Source organism: Girardinichthys multiradiatus, chromosome 13, assembly GCF_021462225.1.
Source record: "Girardinichthys multiradiatus isolate DD_20200921_A chromosome 13, DD_fGirMul_XY1, whole genome shotgun sequence".
Lineage (NCBI taxonomy): Eukaryota > Metazoa > Chordata > Actinopteri > Cyprinodontiformes > Goodeidae > Girardinichthys > Girardinichthys multiradiatus.
This window is the reverse complement of record NC_061806.1, coordinates 4,235,327-4,259,394: the sequence shown is the minus strand read 5'-3', so window position 1 is coordinate 4,259,394 and position 24,068 is coordinate 4,235,327. Positions and strand designations below refer to the sequence as shown.

The following is a 24,068-nucleotide window of genomic DNA, read 5'->3' as shown; positions in this document are numbered from 1 at the left end:
GAATGGGATCAAACCAGCAGTTATGGCAAAAATGATAATATGACCAAAGGGATGTGGTGGTGAGTGGAGCGTGGGGCGCAGCTCCACTGTAACTCAGTTATACTCAGTCATAGAACCTCCCCCAACTCTTGAGCAGACAAAGAGTTATAGAACTTTTGGCGGCAAGCTAGCAAGCAGTGAGGTTGAAGACAAAGAAAATGGGGAATTTCACCATGAGGTTATTTTAACAGTCCAGTCTCACAGCGCATCTGCGCATGCTCTCAAGTGTTCAATAACCCTGCAAAACACACACAAAGCTGGGAGCGCAGAGGCTCCAGATGTCAAACATGGCACATCAAAGTTTCAATAAAAGGGTTACATGCACATATCATTCAGAACACATTAGATTAAATAGCGAATCTCTTTTCTAAGAAAGAAATAAAAATAAAGGATGGGTTTTACTTGTTGAGGTCTTCTTTCTCAGCGTAGTTGAGAGCGAATGGAGGGGGGAGTTGGAAGTTACTGTGCGTCCACAGTTAACTTCAGGAAAAGCGGCCATCTTCGTCCTCTGCCCTCCTTGGCGAAAGGGAAAATATGATCTGACCATCAAAGTCGACTAGGACAAAAACAGGTGGCTCCTTGAAACGCCGTGGTTTTTTAGTTACGTGTTAAACTCACGTCTTCGATCGGCAAAGTGAAATTTCTGGCCTTCTTAGTCCAGAAATCTCAGTTATGAATTGTTCGTTGGCCAACGAGAGAGAATAAATGAGATCCACTCGGGACTCTTCTCTAGGTGATGCCTCAGATGTTGGTAACCGGACACAGTCTTCAGCTGAAAAGCGTATGTTCAAACTGGGTGCCTTCATATATAGCGTCCTGTGACGTCAGACTGGGGCGCCCCGTCATATCAATCGCACTGTCCTGGATACAAAATGCCCGAAAACTCCAGTAGGCCTGTTGGCGTCCAGCAACGTGCAAATGGTCCAATATTCCGCTAACAAGTGGTCCAACAACGGTAAAGGAAAAACGAGAGATGAGGAAATGTAAAAAGAACAAAGGCATGTCTAAGGAAAAGTAAAAACAAAATATATATATTTCTGCTTTTATTTTTAATTTTGTCAGGATCGGTCCTCCATAGCACTGAGGTGAAAGTGGTCAAATGTCATAGCTGTTTTGTTTTTGTTTTTTTAGGGTGACAGAGGCTTACCAGGTGTTCCAGGACCATCAGGTCCTCCTGGGGTTGGATATTATGGACCAAAGGTCAGAGTGTGAACGACAAAAATGGGAATTTTTAAATGTTTTATTTGTATTTAAAATGTTAATTCCGCTTAATAGTGTCCTTAATGTCTTTGATTTACAGGGCTCTACAGGACAGCCTGGTCCACCGGGCATGCCTGGGCCTCCAGGAGCAGGACTACCAGGACCTAAGGTCGAAAAGAAAAAAACAGTTATAGGATCTGAATGAACCTCTCTGTCTTGTGTTGTTATGTCAGGACAGGTCAAATGTTTCTGTCTCAGAATTCTGTACCCATCCAGCGTGGAGTTTCTCTAAGATTTTGTGTTGATCCGTATTATTTTGGGCCATTGACCTTCACTGTTACATTTGATCACTCAGTCTGATGTGTTGGTGGGCAGAGGACAATCTAACCAACCCATCAATCTTTATCTTCAGGGAGAGCCTGGATTTCAAGGGCCAATGGGTCCAAGAGGGCTTCCTGGGGAAGGTCTTTCAGGAAAGAAGGTACTTTAACAAGTTGAGGCTGAATGTGGGAATAATTTAATACTTGTCTTCTAATGCATTCACTTACTAGTGCGCTAAGATGCTATCATAAGGAAAGTTTTTACACCTATGCAGGGTAATCAAGGATCTCCTGGAGAAAGGGGGAAAAACGGAGACACAGGGGACTTTGGACCACCTGGTTCCCCTGGACTTATGGTAACATGACATGTTCAGCTTGTTTAACAGGCTTTCCTCTAGGTTTAATAATAAATATTTGGTCTAGAATATTTGGCTGTTTTCTACACTTCTTATTCATTTTATAGTAAACAAAAATTTCTGACTGGATATTCCGTTGTATTGAAACCGAATATGTTTAAAATGTAAAGGGATTTTCACAATAATTTGTAACTTAGTTTTTCTTGGTATTTTGTTAGCCCACATATTCCTGTCATTATACAATACATAACCATATTCCAATTTTCTAGGGGAGGCCTGGGAAAAAAGGAGAGGCAGGACTTACAGTAAGTACTTGACTGGGACAAACTGCATAAATCCAAAGTTCTGGTTTTCTTACTTTCTTTTGTTTCCCCATATACAGAGAGACGAGGTCATCCGGATCATAAAGGAAATATTTGGTAAAGCTTTGAAGGAGTATACGTTTCATGATTATTGATAAGTTAGCAGGAAATATTTAAGTACATAGAGCTGATGTTCACATTAAACTAAACTCTACAGTGAAGTCATTGACAAGAAATTATCAGATGGTTTAAAGTGATGTTTGCAAACAGCTAACCTTCACTGTACGCATACAGCTCTTTATACTTTATACTGTAATTTGCCCTTTTTTGTGTCCTAGGATGTGGTATCATGTGCAGAGGGAGTCCACTAGAACTTGTATTTGTGATTGACAGTTCTGAGAGAGTGGGGCCTGAAAACTTTGAGATGGTGAAGGACTTTGTGAACGCCATTATTGACCAGTTCACAGTCAGCAAAGAAGCCAGCCGTATTGGTGTTGTACTCTACAGCCATTTGAACTCGGTGGTGGTCAGTCTGCATTGGCAGCCCAGCCAGGATGAGATCAAGGCTGCTATAAGAGCCATGCCCTACCTAGGCAAGGGCACTTTTACCGGCAGCGCCATCCATCAAGCTAAGCAGCTGTTCCAAGCCTCTCGGCCCCATGTGAGAAAAGTGGCAGTGGTTTTCACAGATAGTCAGTCAGATCAGCGGGATTTCCTACAGTTTAAAAAGACAGCCACAGATGCCCATGCAGAGGGGATTGAGGTGTTTGTGATAGGTGTGGTCAAAAAGACTGATCTTCTTAATGAAGAGTTCCTGAGTGAGATAAAGACTATTGGCTCTGATCCTGATGAAGATCATGTCTACCTTATTGATGACTTCCGACTGCTACCTGGTAAGTTATTACACTATATTATCTTATCATTCTAATACTGATGCAATTATAACCACATATTATCAAAATTATTATTTTTATTAATATGGGTCTACTATTGAGAAGACACACTTTCTCATTGTCACAATTGTGACATGTGAACAGATAAAAGGGTTCTGTACATGGATCATGGAGAGAGTACAGAGACACAGAGGACCAAGCACAGAAGCAATGATTCTGTGCCTGTTGGGCTTAGTAGCAAGCTGGGGAATGGGTAGCAAAAGGTTTTACTGGCTTGTAAAGCTTAGTTTTCTGCATAGAAATTAGGATAATATATTTCAAAAAATACTTTCAAAATTACTTGTAAAATTGGGAATTTCTTATTTTAAACTAATAAAACTAACAATGCATGTATAATTTCACTGCTCTTCGAAGGGAGCCACATCCTATAAATCTGTTCCTTTCAAAGAGCAGTTCAGAAGATCAGCTCATTTTCATATTTATTTTAAAGAAGCCAGCCTGCAGGATTTCATTTCTTTGGGGAAATTAACATGTGAGGATTGATCGGGAAAGATTTAGATCAGAATCATAAAAATTTTACCATTCCACAAACATGCAGTGCCCTGCAACAATATTCACCAACTTGGCATTTTTCATTTTTTTGTTTCCTCAAAACCTGGAATTAAAAAATACGGTTTGAGACATTGAACCATTTTATGTACAAAACAGCCTACATTTTTGAAGATGTATTGTTTTTTTTTGACGTACACAAAGAGGACATAATAACAGAAAACTGTTTATAACTGTTCATCCCCCCCTAAAGTCAGTCATTTGTAGAGTCACTATTTGCAGCAATTACAGCTGCAAGTAAACCTGGATAAGTTTCGATGAACTTGCCACATCTTTGCCTCTGGGATTTTTGCCCCTACCTCAAGGCAAAAGTGCTCCAGCTCCTTCATTTTGGATGGTTTTGTGTGTGAACAGCGATCTTCAAGTCTACCCACAGATTCTCTGTTTGATTGAAGTTTGGGCTTTGACTAGGTCATTCCAACACATTTAATTGTTTCCCCTTAAACCCCTTAAGTGTGATTTAGCAGTAATCACTGCAAAAGGTGGCTACTTTGATGAACCCAGAATATAAGACATATTTTCAGTTGTTTCACACATTTTTGTTCAATATATAATTCCACGTGTTAATTCATAGTTTTGATGCCTTCAGTGTGAAGCAACATATATATAATCATATATATGTATATATATATATATATACAGGTCCTTCTCAAAAAATTAGCATATTGTGATAAAGTTCATTATTTTCCATAATGTCATGATAAAAATTTAACATTCATATATTTTAGATTCATTGCACACTAACTGAAATATTTCAGGTCTTTTATTGTCTTAATACGGATGATTTTGGCATACAGCTCATGAAAACCCAAAATTCCTATCTCACAACATTAGCATATCATTAAAAGGGTCTCTAAACGAGCTAAGAACCTAATCATCTGAATCAACGAGTTAACTCTAAACACCTGCAAAAGATTCCTGAGACCTTTAAAACTCCCAGCCTGGTTCATCACTCAAAACCCCAATCATGGGTAAGACTGCCGACCTGACTGCTGTCCAGAAGGCCACTATTGACACCCTCAAGCAAGAGGGTAAGACACAGAAAGAAATTTCTGAACGAATAGGCTGTTCCCAGAGTGCTGTATCAAGGCACCTCAGTGGGAAGTCTGTGGGAAGGAAAAAGTGTGGCAGAAAACGCTGCACAATGAGAAGAGGTGACCGGACCCTGAGGAAGATTGTGGAGAAGGGCCAATTCCAGACCTTGGGGGACCTGCGGAAGCAGTGGACTGAGTCTGGAGTAGAAACATCCAGAGCCACCGTGCACAGGCGTGTGCAGGAAATGGGCTACAGGTGCCGCGTTCCCCAGACCTGGGCTACAGAGAAGCAGCACTGGACTGTTGCTCAGTGGTCCAAAGTACTTTTTTTCGGATGAAAGCAAATTCTGCATGTCATTCGGAAATCAAGGTGCCAGAGTCTGGAGGAAGACTGGGGAGAAGGAAATGCCAAAATGCCAGAAGTCCAGTGTCAAGTACCCACAGTCAGTGATGGTCTGGGGTGCCATGTCAGCTGCTGGTGTTGGTCCACTGTGTTTTATCAAGGGCAGGGTCAATGCAGCTAGCTATCAGGAGATTTTGGAGCACTTCATGCTTCCATCTGCTGAAAAGCTTTATGGAGATGAAGATTTCATTTTTCAGCACGACCTGGCACCTGCTCACAGTGCCAAAACCACTGGTAAATGGTTTACTGACCATGGTATCACTGTGCTCAATTGGCCTGCCAACTCTCTTGACCTGAACCCCATAGAGAATCTGTGGGATATTGTGAAGAGAACGTTGAGAGACTCAAGACCCAACACTCTGGATGAGCTAAAGGCCGCTATCGAAGCATCCTGGGCCTCCATAAGACCTCAGCAGTGCCACAGGCTGATTGCCTCCATGCCACGCCGCATTGAAGCAGTCATTTCTGCAAAAGGATTCCCGACCAAGTATTGAGTGCATAACTGTACATGATTATTTGAAGGTTGACGTTTTTTGTATTAAAAACACTTTTCTTTTATTGGTCGGATGAAATATGCTAATTTTGTGAGATAGGAATTTTGCGTTTTCATGAGCTGTATGCCAAAATTATCCGTATTAAGACAATGAAAGACCTGAAATATTTCAGTTAGTGTGCAATGAATCTCAAATATATGAATATTAAATTTTCATCATTACATTATAGAAAATAATGAACTTTATCACAATATGCTAATTTTTTGAGAAGGACCTTTATAAATAGAAACTGTTCTTGTGGTGACCAGTCCTGGTCTGTAGACTTCAGTTTCTCCTGCCAGACAGACTGAATTAATGGGTTTCTGATAAAAATTTTCTAAAAGTTTGGTATTTAATGTCAGTCAGTCATTTTCTACCGCTTATTCCATAGTGGGTCACAGAGGAGCTGGTGCCTATCTCCAGCAGTCTATGGGCAAGAGGCAGGGTACACCCTGGACAGGTCGCCAGTCCATCGCAGGGCAACACACATACAACCATACACATTCATACATCTAAGGGCAATTTTAGAGTTACCAATTAACCTAACAGGCAAGTTTTTGGACTGTGGGAGGAAGCCGGAGTACCCGGTGAGAACCCACGCATGCACGGGGAGAATATGCAAACTCCATGCAGAAAGACCCCCGGCTGGGAATTGAACCCAGGACCTTCTTGCTGCAAGGCAACAGTGCTACCAACTGTGCCACCGTGCAGCCCTGGTATTTAATGTATTTTTGTTAAATAATAATAAAAGGAACACATGCAGTGTATTGTAAGGCAAAAAAAAAATCAGCTTTACAAGAAAAATATAAGATGTAGAAAGATACATGGCAACACAGCTTAACATCAGCTAATACACTTAATATGCTGCTTCAACATGAGTTAACCTCTTAAGCCCAAAGGGGTTTTGCAAAGTTTGAGCTCAAAATAACATCAGCAAATCTAAGAGAATTTCTCTGAGAATTGACATACTCTGTCTAAATAATCATTATGTCAATAATTATCTTTTTCAAATGGGAGCGATAATTCTGGCCTTCCTTTGCTGCTGGATGAGTAAAACCTTGGTGGATTACGACAAAATGTAGTTTTTGGAATCTGTGAGCTCTCTGCAGCAGACATGCTGGTTGTGTGTGTAGAAGCTGTGTGGTGGACAGCTGAGACCAAGTTTTGCTGTTACGTCATTTTGTGGAGTTTATTTTCTGATTGCCTTTAGTTTTAACATTTTTGGCATTTGTAGAAATGGTTTATATCAGCTTTTAGCCAAGATTCTACTATTTGTGTGGATACCACATATGCCACTTATGTTTAACTAATGCAACTTGCAGTAGAGAAAGTAGAAGAAAACTAAAGTTAAATTCTGCCCCCAGTACTGTGGGTTGGGCTTAAAAAGGCTACTAAAATTATCTGACAACGCAACACATAAAACACAAAGCTTCATCATTTGCATTTTAAGACAAATCAGCACTGTTTCCTACAGTGCTAGGCTAATGTTTGCAAATGTTTTCTTTCTGTTTGGAATATTTATTTCAGTGTGTAAACAGTACTAAAAAAAAACACCTTGATTGGTGCAATTCTAGAACTGCGCCACTAAAGGTAGCAGCGTGTTGGAGTAGCTCTGTTCCTTTCATTCTGATTTTTTTTTTTTTATTCTCCCTTTCTAGCAAAAAACTGCTCGTTTGCACAAGTATTTCCTCTGGCTTGGAATGTTATGCAGCTGGAAGGAGTTTTAATGATACCTTTTTATTTTTGGACATTTGTTATGGTGCATAACCATAGCCACAGAGTGTTTTTTTTTTTTACAACTGGGATCAGCTGATTTGCATCTTAAACGCCCAAATAATACCGTAACTACAGCCCAAAATCCTAGCTGAGAACATTTCGTGGATGCAGAGCAGGAGCAGAGAGGAAAGAGAGGAGGAGAAGGTTCAAACAATGTCTTGCTTCAATACCAATGAGAAACAGGAAAACTTTGGCAGACAAAATGCATGAATTCCAAGCACTGGACCCAGCAAGAGTATCTTTATGTAAGACTAAGTTCAGGATCATATCCTGAACTCCAAAATCTCTGCCTGGCTTTATGACGATACAGAAATCAGAGAGAGAGGCAGGGATTAAAAAGGAGTAACAAAATCAAAGGAGGTGAATAAGCAGTGCCTGTGAACAACAGATGGTGTTATCCAGGACATGCTATTGTGAAATGTTGTGTCTGCAGCCCAGATATTAAACTGTTAGCAGTATGTTTTTGTCCATTGTATTTGCCAAGAGAGTTCATCAGTTATTTTGGCAACCACTTACATTCCACCATTGGCTGTTGCCTACGCATGTGATCATTATTAGTTCAGTTCTTGTTAAACTACAAACACAACATCCCAGTGTGTTTGTGACACACTGTGTTTGTGATATCAGATGATTTTAATCACGCCTCACTCTCTGCTACACTTCCAACATTTTAATTTTCCAAAGTTTGTCAGCTGCTCAGAAAAAACAAAACATTCCATTTGATTTATGCAAATGTCAGGGATGAATACACCTCCAAAACAAGAAGCCCCTCTCAAATCTCTGATTCATCAGTAAGGATATTGAAAACTTTGTGCTTCAACAGTTAAATACCTTCTTCACAATGACCATTTTGACATCTTTCAGTCAAAGCAGTCAGTGAGGTTTCCATGCTCACCACAGTACCAAGACTGCCCTTTTCAAGGTGTTCAATGAGATATGCATAAATGCACACTGTGGAAGAAGCACAGTGCTGGTATTATTGGACCTCAGAGCAGTATTTGATTATTTTGTTCTTGCAGCTCTGCTTTGGGGGGTCTCATTGCTTGTTCTCGTCACATCATCCAGGCAGAACTTTTTTCTTGCCAACTGTCTGACAGCTGGTTGTTTGATTGGTGATTGGTCAATATTTGGTTGGGGATGGTTATGTTGGAAAAGCAAACATGTCATTCACCTTTTTTTCTGAAGTGCACATCTGTACCGTAAAACAAATAACTTTACCATAATGGATAGTTTTGAGGATTGGCTGGCCGTGGGGGTGAGAAATATCAAAATTTGTATGACACCTTTTCTATAAAGACACAAAATGGCAACACTCGAGCACTGGGTACAGAGGAGCCAGAGGGGATGGAGATACCTTAACGATAAATTTGCAAAGACTAAACGTAGGTTGAACATGAATTAGAGTAATTATGAGCCTCTCTTTACATTGTCTCATTAATGGCAATATACATGAATAGGCTAGTGTAAAGTTGAAATGAAGCATAAATGCACAATCTCCAACAAAGATGTGCAGGGTCGTAATGGCTGTATCAGGAAGATGTGCTGATGGTGGCAAAGGAAGTTTCCCATTCTTGAGCGCAGACCCAGAGGAGCCTTGGTAACCTCGGAAACAACTGACCACACAGTTGATAATTCTATTTTTTAGCTAGTGGCCACGCAGTTCTGGGAGTTACCTAATTTTAAAATTTGAATTGTTACCGCTAATCTCTCCTGGACAGAGATCAGCATGCTGTGTGTGCATGCATGGTGGATGTATGGTGTGAGCCAATGAACAAGGTGGTCAAAACAACTGGCCAACATTCTGAAATGTCTTTCAGTTGTCCATCTCATGCATCTGATGAACTAAGACACTGTATTCGCCCTGTTCGGCTCTAGTTGAGCGGTCGAACATGCCACTTGCATTAACTTGTTTTCCACATTTCTTCAGCAGTTGCAAAGAACAATAAGCAATCTTCTTCCTCTTCCACTCCAAACATTTTTCTCCCCTCCTCCTTCTCCTTTGTCAATCTGAAAGTTATCCCCTCTTCCATTGTGTTTTTGTTGGGTTGTCTGTTGGAGGACTCAGGATGCTTATATCATTTAATATTTAATGAAATACCCATTTGGTCTGTCACGTCTTGTCCTGGCAATACCAGCCCAATATGGCGGTGGTATTAGGGCAAGAGTGAATCGGGCTTTGGCATTAGTGAACAGCAAAACCCTGGACACACAGAATAAATTCACACAATTTCTTAAAATATAACATATAATATATTGACAAAAATAATTCCAATGCAAGTTAAACATATTTCAATTAACAAAGTCTTTACAAGGCTACAACAATTCAAATTCAAAAATACTTTATTAATCCTAAAAGGAAATTAAATGTTGTTGTAACTCATACAGGTTTCTTCAAGGAGCCATTGTAGATGCTGATGGCTGTGGGCAGGAAGGATCTCCTGTAGTGGTCTGTCTTACAGCAGATCTGAAGAAGCCTCTGACAAAACACATTGTTGTACAGTCTCATGAAGAGGATGCTCGGGGTTCTCCACAATGTTGTTTATTTTATGAAGAATCCATCTTTGCACAATGATCTCCAGAGGTTCCAAAGGAGTCCGCAGAACACAGCCAGCCTTCTTTATTAGCTGGCTCTGATGCTGCTACCCCAGCAGATGATGGCAGAACAGATCACACTCTCCACAACAGACTTAGAGAAGCATCTTGCTGGAAACACTGAAGGTCCTAAGCTCCTTCAAGAAGAACAGTCGGCACTGTCCCTTGTTGTAGACAGCTTCAATTAAAACTACCAAGCAAACTGAAGGAATAAAAAACACAAATTAACTATATACTAATGAAGGAACAAGGGAATCAATAAATATGGTTAAAAACCATGACAAATTAAAATGATACAATATTACCATTCAGTGTTATCTATGTTTGAGAACCAAGGTTTATTTTAAGGTCCCTGAAAATTAGATTAAGTTAGCCTTAGGAATAATAATAATTTGTCTATCTCCAAACAGCCAAACACAGTGCAAAATCAGAAGAGTAGATAAAACTTTATTTTCATAAAATAATATTTTAAAGAATGATTTGCTGAATAAAAAAAAAAACAACCTTCTGGATAATTAACTCTCAACGGTGCTCAATTAGCCTGTCCAGGGTCTACCCTGCCTCTCGCCCATAGACTGCTGGAGATAGGCACCAGCTCCCCCACGACCCACTATGGAATAAGCGGTAGAAAATGACTGACTGACTGGTGCTCAATTAGCTGCCCTTATTCAGTAGAATAATGTTTAAGGAAATATTATCTGGACTGGGAATCAGTAACTGGGTGAGTGATTCTTAATTGGGTTTAATTAGCTATCATGGTTCAGTACTTGGGCCAATTCTCTTTTTTTTATTTTTATAAAATTTTTTATGAGTTAAACAGCCAAGACAGAAGAAAAACGACAACAACAAAAAGTAAACAAAAACAACAAGAATAAAAATCAACAAGACAAAACAATCAAAACAGTGTCAGCTTACTGGAGAAGTGATAAAAGAGGATAAAATATGAACACATCAGACCGTAGAGCATAATCAAGCGTGAGACAAGAGTCAAAGGGAACAACAGACATTTCTGGAGACATTGTATCAAACAGTTCACCATAAAACACAGAATATCAATAAAAGATGAAAGCAATAAATTATAATGGCAATAATAACAATAATAATAAAGAAGAAAAAAAAATACAGGTCCAGATGAGTGTGACAGTCATTTTAGCCCATTATTTTGTATGTATTGTTGAAGCACATTGAAATAACATACTCAGACACCGTTATATTAAATGTAAGTACCTGGCCCAGGGGAAGCTCTCTCATGTGGTAACAACACAAACCGAGACGACTTCAGAGCTTCTCACTGGGGCCATTGCTTTTATTGAAACACACATGAAAATAGGAAGCGCCCTGTTTCACAGTTTTTTTCACACATATGGTTTCATACAGACTCTTCCGGCTTACCATATTTGGACAGCTATTGTCCTGCACCTGGACTCTGCTTTTCTGCTGACATGAGAAGGGAGTACTTGGCCAGTTAATCTTTTCACATTCTTTTCCCACCATTACAGTTCTTCAGTATTTCTCTGCTTCACCATACTTTTATTTATTTATTTATTTATTTTTATTTATTTATTTATTTCAGACAATGATTTCAGTAAATAAATCAATTTCAGAAATGCTTATAACAAACAAACAAATATCCAAATACCATACAAAGAAGTGTTTGGTAAACATTAAATTAAATTTCCAGTTCCAAATAAATTAAATTAACTTAAACACAAATAGAAACCAGTAAAAATAAACATTTTCCAACAAGCAAACTTGTCAGTATATTTAACCTGAGATCTGACATTGATTATTAATTAATATAAATTGTCTGAAAAGTGGTATGAAGAAGTAAAACTTATTTTTAATACCCCTTCTCCCTAATTGCACTTAAATTAACTGAGTACTCAAGGCCAAGTTTGTGCTACAACACTGCTGCAAGCCACTAACACAGACTTCTACATTTTATTTCCCACACTGGTTATGAACACAATAATGATGCACACACATTATAAAATAATGCACACACATAATATATCTCCACAGTATCTATTAAAAGGACCCCACACATCAAGGAACTTATGATGGTTGTCTGACAAAGAGTATCCAATTTCTTCAAGATAGATACAGGACACCATATCATTAACCCATTTCTTAAAAGAAGGAGGGGTAGAGGATTTCCATTCACGCAGAGTAACCCGCTTTGCAACCCCCAAACCAAACATTAGAGCCTGCTGTAGAGACATGGGAAGAGTAAGATAGAATTTAGAGCAACCCAAAATGATCAAATGTTTATCCGGATATAGAAGCTTGCCATAAGCGTTACTATAAAATTTAAATATCCTGCACCAGAAGTCCGTAAGCTTAGGGCAGGAGCAAAACAGATGACCCAAAGTCCCATCATCTGATTTACATTTATGACATGTTTGTGAGAAACAGGGAAATAGCTTATTGAGTCTGGTTCTAGAAAAGTGCAGATGATGGATAACCTTGAATTGAATAAGCTGCAATCTAGAATTAATGGAACAGGTTTTGATTCTTGACAGACTCAGATCCCATAGCTCATCTGAAATGTCACCTAGTGTATCAGAGGCCCAGGCCTCTTTTATATGATTAGTAGATGGGGATGAACTGAAAAGATTAACAAACTGAGAAATTCGTTTTTTAGAGGTAAAGGGCTTTTTTATAAGCTCATAGAAACTATGCTGCACCGGTACAGTTTCAAAGTGGGGGAAATGCTGTCTGACAAAATTATGAGCTTGCAAGTACCTGAAAAAGTGGCTAGAAGGCAGACCAAATTTTGATTGGAGTTGCATGAAGGAAACAAAGTTATTATTGATGTATAAATCCTTAACAACAGCTATGCCCTTATTTAACCAGTGCTTAAAAACAACATCCATACTGCCTGGCTTAAATGCTGCGTTCTGAAAAATAGATGGAAAAACCAGGGAGATTCAGGACAGTCTTTATCTGCTTCAGAATCCTGAATGAATTTTTTAGTATAAAATTATCCTTCAGCAACTGAAAAGGTTTGTTCACATTAGCTTGACAGATAGCCTGCTAGTATTTAAATAGTTTAACTTTCTCACCACAAACAAAGCAAAACACGAAATGAAAGGTATTTATATTATTTAATTCTAAATTAACTTTCTCTGCCCAAACACCACCTCTTATGTGAACCATTCTGAAGCAGGAGGTCCAACATGCGCTGGTTTTGGGAAGCGAAGCTGGTCTGGCCTTTTCCAGCCACATGTTGGCCGAACATAGGAACTTTGCGACTACTCTCAGTATAAATGAGGTCGAGCTGCATCAGCGTGCAGCACTGCGTTTTGAAAGAAAAGGAGAAAAAAAAGAAACTTGGTGGTGGCAGCACCATGTTTGGAGAATGTGTTTTTCAACAAGGACAGCTTAGATTTAATGAGAACATTGATTGAGCCAAATACATGGCCATACTGGAGACAAAAACCCTTTGGAAGCTGCAAAAGACTTAAAGCTGGAGGTTCACGTTCTAGCAGGACAGCAACCTGAAACAGAGTCAGAGCCACAATACACAGCTGTATGGTGGAAACCACAACCTGGGCTCAGAAACCTTTGAAAACAACAGGGAATAGAATGCTGCAATACTGCGAAAGCACATTTTGTTACAATTACAGTTGCAAGTCTTTTTAAGGGCTTTTATCAGATTTTTACATCTAGAGACTGAATGTTTTTCAAATGGCTCTTTGCAAATGTGAATAAAACAAAGGATATGATTGTAGATTTCAAGAAAAACAGGAATAAACGAGAAGGAAAGACTATTTCCTATCATGCAAGATGAAAACACTGCAAAGGTCTCCTTCACCATTGGTTCTGTTCTGGTGACTCCTCTAGAACCTCTGGAGATCATTCTGCAAAGAAATATTCTTTATAAAATGAAGAATATTGGAGATAACCCTGAACATTCTTCATGAGAATGTTATAGGATAACAGATCATTTTCAGTCAGAGGCTTCTTCAGACAGGAGATCTTTCTTGCCTACAGCCAACAGCATCAACATCAACTCTTTGAAGAAAATTGTATAATAGGGGTTACACCAACATTTAATTCAATTCAGTTTATTTATATAGCGCCAATTCACAACACATGTTGTCTCAAGGCACTTCACAAAAGTCAGGTACATACATTCCAATTAGTCCTAACCATTGAACAGTGCAGTTAGATTCAGTTATTTATTCAAATTGGATAAAAAGTTTTTCTATCTAAGGAAACCCAGCAGATTGCATCAATTCAGAGATTTGTAGCATTCACTCCTCCTAGATGAGCATGTAGAGACAGTGGACAGTCACTGGCGTTGACTTTGCAGTAATCCCTCATACTGAGCATGGAGGTAGCGACAGTGGAGAGGAAAAACTCCCTTTTAACAGGAAGAAACCTCCAGCAGAACCAGAACCAGGCTCAGTGTGAGCGGCCATCTGCCACGACCGACTGGGGGTTTGAGAGAACAGAGCAGAGACAAACAAAGAATACAAAGGCGCTGATCCAGGAGAACCTTCTATGGGAAAGAAAAGTAAATGTTAGTGGACGTAGCTCCTTTAGTTGTTTCATTTAGAAAAAAAGAACAGATAAACTTTGAGCCAGTTTTCAAGGAAAGAGTCTGAAAGAGAGCACATATAATTAGTTACAGTAAAAGCTCAGTCAATTGCTATATCTAGGAGAAATAAAGGGTTAAACACTGAAAGACAGGGCCTAATGGATCATCTGTAGAAGGTAAGCATTAAGCTGTTGCCAGCAGAAGCTTGGACGATGGCCCTCTCCAGAAAGGTGTCACCTGTAGGCATAGAGTCAGGCCAGGTGTAGATTCTAGGAAGAGAAAAGAGAGAACAAAGTTAAAAGCTGAAATAACAGCAAATAATGCAGAATTAGAGAGTAGTGTGAGAATGTAGCGAAGAGGGTGAAAGTGGTCGTTATGTCCTCCAGCAGCCTAAGCCTATAGCAGCTTAAGTTTCAGTTTATTTATTTATATAGCGGTTATTTACAACAATGTCGTCTCAAGACACCCCATGGCGCGGGGCCGCCGGGGAGGCCTAACCAAACCACCAAGTGCCAGAGCCCAGCCACCCCAGAACGGGCCACATGTAGAGGCACTAAGTAAAATAATAAACTGATAAAGTTTGTCTATCTAGAGCCCACTGATGGCCATTGTTATACTAAAAACCACAACGATTGGGATACCTCTCTCTGTCAGACTGATTATAACCATTGGAAAAGAGAAGGGGTCATTCAGGTAGCAGAAATGGAGGGTGTGTTTACATCTCAACCATAACTGAGCCGGTTTAGGCTAAACCTGACTCCCCCTTACTCCATCCAAAAGGGAGGGAGGAAAGCGGAGGTAAAAAATAAGGAAGATAGTCTAAGCCACTCTAACTATAAACTTTATCAAAAAGGAATGTTTTAAGCCTAGCCTTAAAAGTAGACAGGGTGTCTGCCTCACGGACCAAAACCGGGAGCTGGTTCCACAGGAGAGGAGCCTGATAACTAAAGGATCTGCCTCCCATTCTACTTCTAGAGACTCTAGGAACCACCAGTAAACTTGCAGTCTGAGAACAAAGTGCTCTGTTAGGAACATATGGAACAATCTGATGTATTTAATTACCCTTTGAGATTAATAAAGCATTTTTGAAATAGAATTCAGAAAGCAAAATGTAGGCTTGAGTTTACCTCACCGTTGTGGACCATCAGGTGAAGAGTAGTATTCTCACAGCTCCTTATAAACACTCCATCACAAAAGCCAGCAGGTGCGCTGCATTAGCTGGCTGCGACACCCAGCAGTGGATCTCCTCCAGAGCAGCAGAGTTCTCACCACACAACTCACTCACATACACATACACCAATATGACACAAACAGGTTTAATTAAAGGACGCCAAACGCAAGATAATATGAGGAGAGCACTCCATATCATCAAAAATGTTTAAAACACAGGAATTAAGACAGTGTTAATTAGTTTGTACCAAGAAAAATATAGTGTAAGCTGGTTGTTCTTGTATGAAGTATTAAAACGATTTTGATTTAAACATAACTTGATTCAGTGTATTAAAACACTGGAAACCTACAGCCAGAATCAAGATAAATGGCAGCTTATCAAACAGAATATAGATTGAAAGAGGAAACAAGCAGGGCTGTGGGTTATCTCGTTTGCTATTTGCCCTTTATGCTGAGTCCCCTGCACAGGCAGTAAGGCAAAGTCCACATCTACAGGGTGTTACACTCGCACAAGAAGAGCATCGTATAGGACGTTTTGCTGATGATATTATTGTCTTTCTCCAAAACCCATAATCCTGTCTCACAATTCAAATGGACTTATTTCAAGCATATGAACACTATTCGGTTACAAAATAAATATATCTAAAACACAAATTTTATCATTCAATTATTTGCCCTCTCAGAAAATTCGAGCCAAATATAAACTGAAGTGGAATGCATTATCTCTTAAATACTTTGGTGTGATCTTGACCAGGTAATTATTTACAATGTTTGATATTAATTACAGCAAAATTGAAGGTGATATAAAAAGGGATTTAGATGGGTCTACCTTGCCAACAGATTTTAGTTCCCGAATACAAATGATAAAAATGAAAGTTTTACCCAGACTGTTGTATTTATTCCAGGCCATTCCCTTTCCTCTTTTCCAAAGCTCATTTAAAACATGGAATGGAAAAACGCAATGAATAAAGTACACAACTTTGCAGTTCCAAAAAAAAAGAGGGATGGCGCTGCCCAACTTGAAAGAGTACTTCCTTGCAGCTCAATTAAGACCTCTTGCTTGGTGGTGTAGGCCGGATTATGAATCTTGCTGGAAAGAAATCGAAAAAGAAGTACCTTACAAAATCATAATTTTTGCATTCGATAAACAACTGACAACATAATTTAAGGACAAATTAATCAAATTGTAAAATTCACACTGGAAACATGGTACTCTGTAATAGAAAAATATAATTTAAAAGAAAAGGCTCTCTTACTGAAATGGTTCGGGTACGATACTAAGTTCAAACCAGGACAAATTGACCAAGCATTTAAACAATGGGAAATAAGAGGAATCACTGCAATTTTTACTCTTTTGAAAAATGGACAATTATTGAATTTTCAAGAATCAGAAATCCAAGTATAATTTAAAGTTAAGTAAATAATGTTATATATATATTGATGTTCCCTCTGTTTTTTTTTTTGTTTCTTACAAAGAAATGATATACAGAGTAGAAGGGTGACAATGACAATGGCAACACTTGCACACCTCTGCCATGTTCTTCTTTTTTAGACTGATTTTAGGTAAAACAAGCTGTAACCAGAAAGTGTTAACAATGCTTTTGTACTCACCAAAATAAAAATTAAAAAGTAAAAAAACAAAACAAAGAGAGATTATTAAATAAAGCAAATTAAACCACAATTTTAACTTTTTGCAACTCTCTAGGGGAGTGCAGTGAGGAAGGAATGCTGTATCTAAAAAAGAAACGGGAAACAGAACTGAAGGTTAAAATAACAGATGAGGAATGGCACCAAATGTGTGAAATACAGCAAAGCACAACAAATTCATTATCGTGGAGGGAATTCTGCTGTAAGAACTTTTTCAAAGCACCTAAAACCAAAAGCAAACAGACTTCCACATTACAAGAATGTTAGAGAATGTGTGGAAAATTAGATGCCAATCATTCGCATATTTTTGGGGGCTGCACAATAATAAATGGATATTGGGAACAAGTTGGACTAACATTGACCAAATATTTGAGCTAAACACCTGCCTAGTGGTGTATCTGGGCAATATAAAAGATGTGGTGAGGAAAGAAGATATGTTTCTGACAAAGGTAATTTTGGTCACAAGTGAAAAGGCAATAACAAAACAATGACTGAAGCCAAACCCGCCTAGTCAAGTGGATTGGATCAGGATTGTGGAGGGAGTCTCAATAATGGAAAAAATTACAAATAGTCTTAGATTGAAAGGATTTAAGTATGACAAACAGTGAGAAAAATGGATCTCATTCCAAAGTGGCACACATTATACTGTAAATACAGTTAAATGCAAGATAATGGTATGTATGTAAAATATTGTTATAAGAATCACCCAGACTGTTGCCTTTTCTGCTTTTTTTTTCTTCTGTTTGTTGTATTTGCAAAAAAAGAAAAATCTTTTGAAATCTAAACAAAGAAAACCTGGATCTAATCAACAAGATACTGTGTAGTAAGTTACAATCAGTTGTTTTGCAAGGTGTTTACAAGAAATTAGGCTTTAACTGTTAAAATCTGTAAATCCTTTCATCTTAACTAATGTAGCAGGAGTATGTATTTATATTAATATGATTTTATTCATTTCTGATATAGGTCTGAAGGATAATATACTGAAGCAGATTTGTGATCAAGATGCAACAACAGCATTTCCACCAAAATGTTTTTTTTCATCTGTGGAAACCAATCCGAACAGTCCAGAAGACAGCGACTCTAAAATGATCCTAGAAAAAGAAAACCTAAAGGTAATATTGCTGTAATATGCATTATTATGGTGGACTGACATATAAAGCATTCAGTTACCTCACCGTTTATGAATATGTATGGTATGATCATGCCCTGTGTTGTAAAAATATACAACTAATTGACATCTCCTTCACTCTTATTGAAGAGTCTGCTATGATGTTAAAAACCAGTCTGAACATAGATGTTCTTTGCAGGATCCTTGCAAGATCTTCAGGGGTATTTTTAAAACATATTATGTTCCCCATTATGAATGAGTGGTTTAGGCTGTGGAAGGTTTCTGCTGGCACAAACCTTTCGTAGCCATGTGATGTTGGATGTTATCATGGTTTCATTTAATTAGGGTCTTGCTTGTAGTGGCGGGCTCCATGGTGCCATGATGTAGAGCAGTGATTCTCAACAGGGGGTACAAGTACCCCTGATGATACATGAGTACATTGCAGGGGGTACGTGGAAACATTTAGGGCCTGATCTTCAAAAGATTTCCGTGTACAAAACCGCACGCAAACCTGTTTGCGTCAGCAAAGCTGATCTACGAGATGGTAATCTGATTACATGTCCAAAATCAGCGGAACTGCAGGCACAGACCTTTTAGTGTGTAATATGCAAAACATAAGAAAATTACCCAACCCCGCAAATTCATGGGAGGAGGTTATGCAAATATCATCTCTCACCTCCCGCAATGTGATTTTCAAAGCCTGAAAGAGTTTGTGAGCGCAATTTTTTCGTGTAGATTTAGCACATTTGAAATGCTGGTGCTAACTGGGATGCAAAAATGTCTGCTGTCACTTCGGCCAGAAGGAGGCATAGATAGAATGACAGATGGCAGGGAGAGAGAATCTTCTGTATATGTGCCAACAGATTTGGGTTGTCAGAAATAAAAATATAAAAAATAGACGATAATAGAGGATTCTATGTAGGATTATCTAAGCTCTGATTTGGAGCCAATCACAAACAGAAGCCATGATATTTCTATGGTAAAACTCCTTGCACTATTCAACATCATTCCAGCGTAACATCACTGTCAGTGATCATCTGCTGAACACACACAAACCTGATCATGGCAAAATGCGCACATAACTGATCAAGCGTGCACAGCCTGTAATCAGACATCATGTAAAAGACCCACAGTGCTTTGATGTTGATAATAATTAATAGGAAAGAACTAAAGACATTATAAGGCAGATTAAGTCCGTCATTTGCAAACTGGATGCTAAAATTACTTCTTAGCAGGTGAAAAATCACCATTTTAAAGCAGCATTATTGACAGTAGCGTTATGTCATTGCAGAGCAATCAGAGCTGGATCAGTTTGATTACGTTCTTTGAATATGAACATATGCCAGGGGAGGGTTTTGTTTATGCAGTAAAGAATTTTTTTGTGTCACCAAAAAACAATTTAAACAATCAAACACGTAGTATATCGTTAAAATATTGGCAAAACAAATTTAGTAAAATCATCGGAAAAATCACATTATCTTAACGTACATAAATGCTCGATTGAACTGTTTTGCAGGACAGTTATATGACGCTATGTTTTCAAATGAGCAAAGCTATAATATACCGATTGCCAACTCCTACAACAATCTATTTTGATGTTGCTAATATTACGTTCAGGCTTAAATATTGTGGCTGTTTATGATCAACTCAGAACTCTAAATAAATACTCTCAAAAAAACAACAGAATCCAGTGAGTCTCTGAAAAGAATTAAAAGATCAAGGGAGACAAATTACCAGACATATTTCTCTTTTATATTGTTAATCTAGATTGGCCAATTTGTTGTGAGTTACGTCGAGCAAGATAAGAGAAATAATCTCGGCAGATGACAAACCTGCTGTTAGTAGCACAACAAAAGTTAACTAACTGTAACAGTCCAGAAAAGCAAGGTCATTTATAATGATGCATCGTAACAATCCCTGCAAATTCCTAGCAACACAGCAGAGGATCTGTTTGCTTTTCCGCTTGTTCCAGCCAGTAGCACACGCAGGTTCCTTATTTAAATAGGGTGGTCTGCACCTGTTATCCATTGCAATCTTTGAAGATCACAGGCAACATACCCACTTATTGCACGAGCAATTTCTTTATAGTACATGCAAATTAGCGTCCGCTAGTTGGGATCTTCCCAAAAATCAGGCCCTTAATCTTTTATTTCCAAGATGACATGTAAATATCAGTTAGTAGTAATAATTCTTGGATGTGTGTGTGAAGCTTGAGAGAGAGAGAGAGAGAGAGAGAGAGAGAGAGACCAGACATCATTTATTAATTTGTTTGCAAACTTTTAGCACTTATATAATAACAGCCAGAGGTAGAGTGGGGTCATGTCCTCGAGCTGCAGAATAGCTGAAAAGTAGAATGACTGAAATTGCACTAAAATTGTAGCGATTATGGTACAACAAGTGCAGAAATAGTATCTCAAGTGTGTGAAAACCTAGAGCCTTCTCACAATAAAGTTGGAGACACATTGTACAGTTTTTTTTTTTTGCTGGAGTTCACCCCCAATTTCTTGTCAGGAAGTCTGCATCATTCTGCAGTAGCTGTGGTCAGTCAGCAGGACGAGTCCTCTCACAACAATGTTGGTGTGAGAGGAGGTGAAGTCTGGAGTCTGCAAGTGTCTTAAGTTTTTTGAGTCAAAAATGGATGCAGTCTCATTGTGTAAACTGATCAGACAATGAAAAAGAGAGGCTGTGACACAACATCAGCTTTTTTTTAAAAAAAACATTAGTTGTAACTATAGTTACATTATAAACAAAAATGCAAAACTACAGTTGGCATATTACATAGAGCTAACAAGTAAAATCACCAAGTGATAAAAAAAAGGAAACAACTTAAAACACAAGAGAGAGACACTTGGATAAATAAGATTAAAATACAGTAAATAATTAATTGAAATAAACCAAGCAATTTAAATGTTAAAGTGATTGTGATAGCACCACTTTCATTTTACTAGGGCGTAGTACAGAGAAATAGTTTGTCCAAATTCTGAGAATTACTTCTATTATATCTACTAGTGTTTTTGTTCCTTGAAATGTTGCCCTGGCATGTTTGATGTGTTCAGGCGGTGTTAGTTGGTTTGATATATCCTGTAGTCTGTGATCCTTCAGCAGGTCCAGTTAAGTGTGTGATCCTCAGTATTTTAGTCAGGAATCAAAAATCTTCTTTAGTTAGAACTCAATCATTGCTTAGTTAAATTTCAATGGATGCAAATGACTGTTATTATGGGACTACAACTGCATTATACCAGCGAACCCAAGGGTTATTCTCTGTTAGCACAAGATGCTTTCCCCTACATAGAGGACTTAATGATATAATTACCTCTTTAGAAAGATTGGTTTAGATCCAGCTCTTACCAGTAAAACCCAAAGGATTATTAATGTTATCTGTATCATTGTAATGTTGGCCAGAGATTTTTAGATTTCTCAGAAGGATTCATAGATTTTTAGATTTCTTAGAAGGATTGTAGTATCATTTGATTTGTTTTTCTGTGTCTGTATCTGTGTTTATTTTCTTTGTGATTGTATTGTAATGGTATGTACAGCGCTTTGAGTGTCTCGTTACTGGAATGCGTGAAGAGACAACTGGAGAGACTGAATAGGAATAAGGCTGCAGGTCCAGATGGTGTCAGCCCTAGAGTCCTGAAGGCCTGTGCAGAGCAGCTCTGTGGGATTCTGCAGCACCTCTTCAACCTTAGCCTGGCCCAGAAGAAGGTTCCGGTGTTGTGGAAGACCTCCCGTCTTGTTCTGGTACCAAAGAAAACTCACCCATCAGTCCTCAATGACTATAGACCTGTTGCCCTGACATCCCACATCATGAAGGTCCTAGAGAGACTCCTGTTGGCCCACCTGAGTAAGCAAACAGTAAACCATCAGGACCCCCTTCAGTTTGCTTATCGCTGTGGAGTTGGAGTTGAAGATGCCATCATACACCTGCTTCAACAAACCCACTGTCATCTGGACAAAGCCAGTAGCACTGTGAGGATTATGTTCTTTGATTTCTCCAGTGCATTTAATACAATCCAACCTGATTTGCTTTGTCAGAAACTCCAGAAGACTCAGGTGGAGGCCTCAACAATCTCCTGGATCAAAGACTACCTGACAAACAGACCACAGTTTGTGAGACTGAAGGGTTGTGAGTCTAACCAGGTAGTCAGCAGCACAGGAGCACCACTCTGTACACCTCAGACTTCCAGTACAAGACAGACTCCTGTCATCTGCAGAAATACTCGGATGATTCTGCAGTCGTGGGGTGGATCAGAGATGGACAAGAAGCTGAGTACAGGAAGGTGGTGGACCGCTTTGTGGCATGGTGTGGAAACAATCATCTCATTTTGAACATGACTAAAACAAAGGAGATGATTGTAGATTTTAAGAGAAACAGGAATAAGTCAAAAACTATTTCTATCATGGGAGAAGAAGTGGAGGTGGTGGAGGAGTATAAATACCTCGGTGTTCACCTGGACAACAGATTGGAGTGGAGATGCAACTGTGAAGCCATCTACAAGAAGGGACAGAGCAGACTGTACTTCTTGAGGAAGCTTAGGTCCTTTGGTGTTTGCAGCAAGATGCTGCATATCTTCTATAAGTCTGTTGTGGAAAGTGTGATCTCTTCTACCATCATCTGCTGGGGAAGCAGCATCAGAGCCAGGGACTTAAAAAAGCTCAACAAGCTGATAAAAAAGGCTGGCTCTGTTCTGGGGACTCCTCTGGGCAGTGATTCTCAACAGGGGGTACAGCCGAGATCATTGTCGGAAGACGGATTCTTCATAAAATGAAGAACATTATGGAGAACCCTGGGCATCCTCTTCATGAGACTGTCCTACAACAACAGAGTGTCTTCAGTCAGAGGCTTCTTCAGATCTGCTGTAAGACGGAGCGCTACAGGAGATCCTTCCTGCCCACAGCCATCAGCATCTACAACGGCTCTTTGAAGAAACCTTCATAATGAGCTACAACAACATTTAATTTCCCTTTGGGATTAATAAAGTATTTTTGAATTGAATTGAATTGTAAATCCAGTACAGAAATTAAGCAGATAGCACACGCCAAAGAGAGCACATTGCTCACACTGAGAGAACTTAAAAGGCCTGTTTGTACTATTGCTGCAATTGCATAAATAAGGGCCTGTGATGAAGCAGATAACATTGGCAAATAATATGCATGATAAAGAACACGTGAATCACACCCTGAATGTTTTGTTTCTGTGCTCATCCATTTCCCTATAGCAATGGCTTCCAGTAGAACCAGTATCCCCACAAGCTCCACAGCCCACTGAGTCACTGTGGCCTTATGAGAACCATGTTGATCCTGAGTTGACGGTGGAGACCTCAAACAGACAGCCAGATCTATCATTTATCTCTCATGGTGACAAGGGGAAGCGGAGGCCAGAGCAGAACTTTGATGTTCACCCGCAGAGTCCCACTGACTGGCCAGGTGAGGTGGAAAGCACCCAAACAACTTTTAGCCCTCCTCCTCCAACTCTGGCTCCATCACGCATATCAGGTAAATAGCAAAATCATAACTCACTAACATGTTCCCCTACGGTA

The 24,068-nt window shown here is 39.1% G+C and overlaps 1 protein-coding gene across 1 annotated transcript in view; it reads left to right on the top strand.

The window, feature by feature from the left end:
* The window catches only part of col28a1a (collagen, type XXVIII, alpha 1a), a 120,433-nt gene that overhangs the window by 89,576 nt on the left and 6,789 nt on the right, over positions 1–24,068 (top strand). The window contains exons 25-33 of the mRNA XM_047383882.1: positions 1,171–1,239; positions 1,340–1,408; positions 1,652–1,720; positions 1,835–1,915; positions 2,185–2,220; positions 2,298–2,334; positions 2,556–3,110; positions 18,384–18,532; positions 23,748–24,024. Of these exons, the coding sequence (XP_047239838.1) occupies positions 1,171–1,239; positions 1,340–1,408; positions 1,652–1,720; positions 1,835–1,915; positions 2,185–2,220; positions 2,298–2,334; positions 2,556–3,110; positions 18,384–18,532; positions 23,748–24,024 (1,342 nt within the window). The remainder of the gene's footprint in view (positions 1–1,170; positions 1,240–1,339; positions 1,409–1,651; positions 1,721–1,834; positions 1,916–2,184; positions 2,221–2,297; positions 2,335–2,555; positions 3,111–18,383; positions 18,533–23,747; positions 24,025–24,068) is intronic.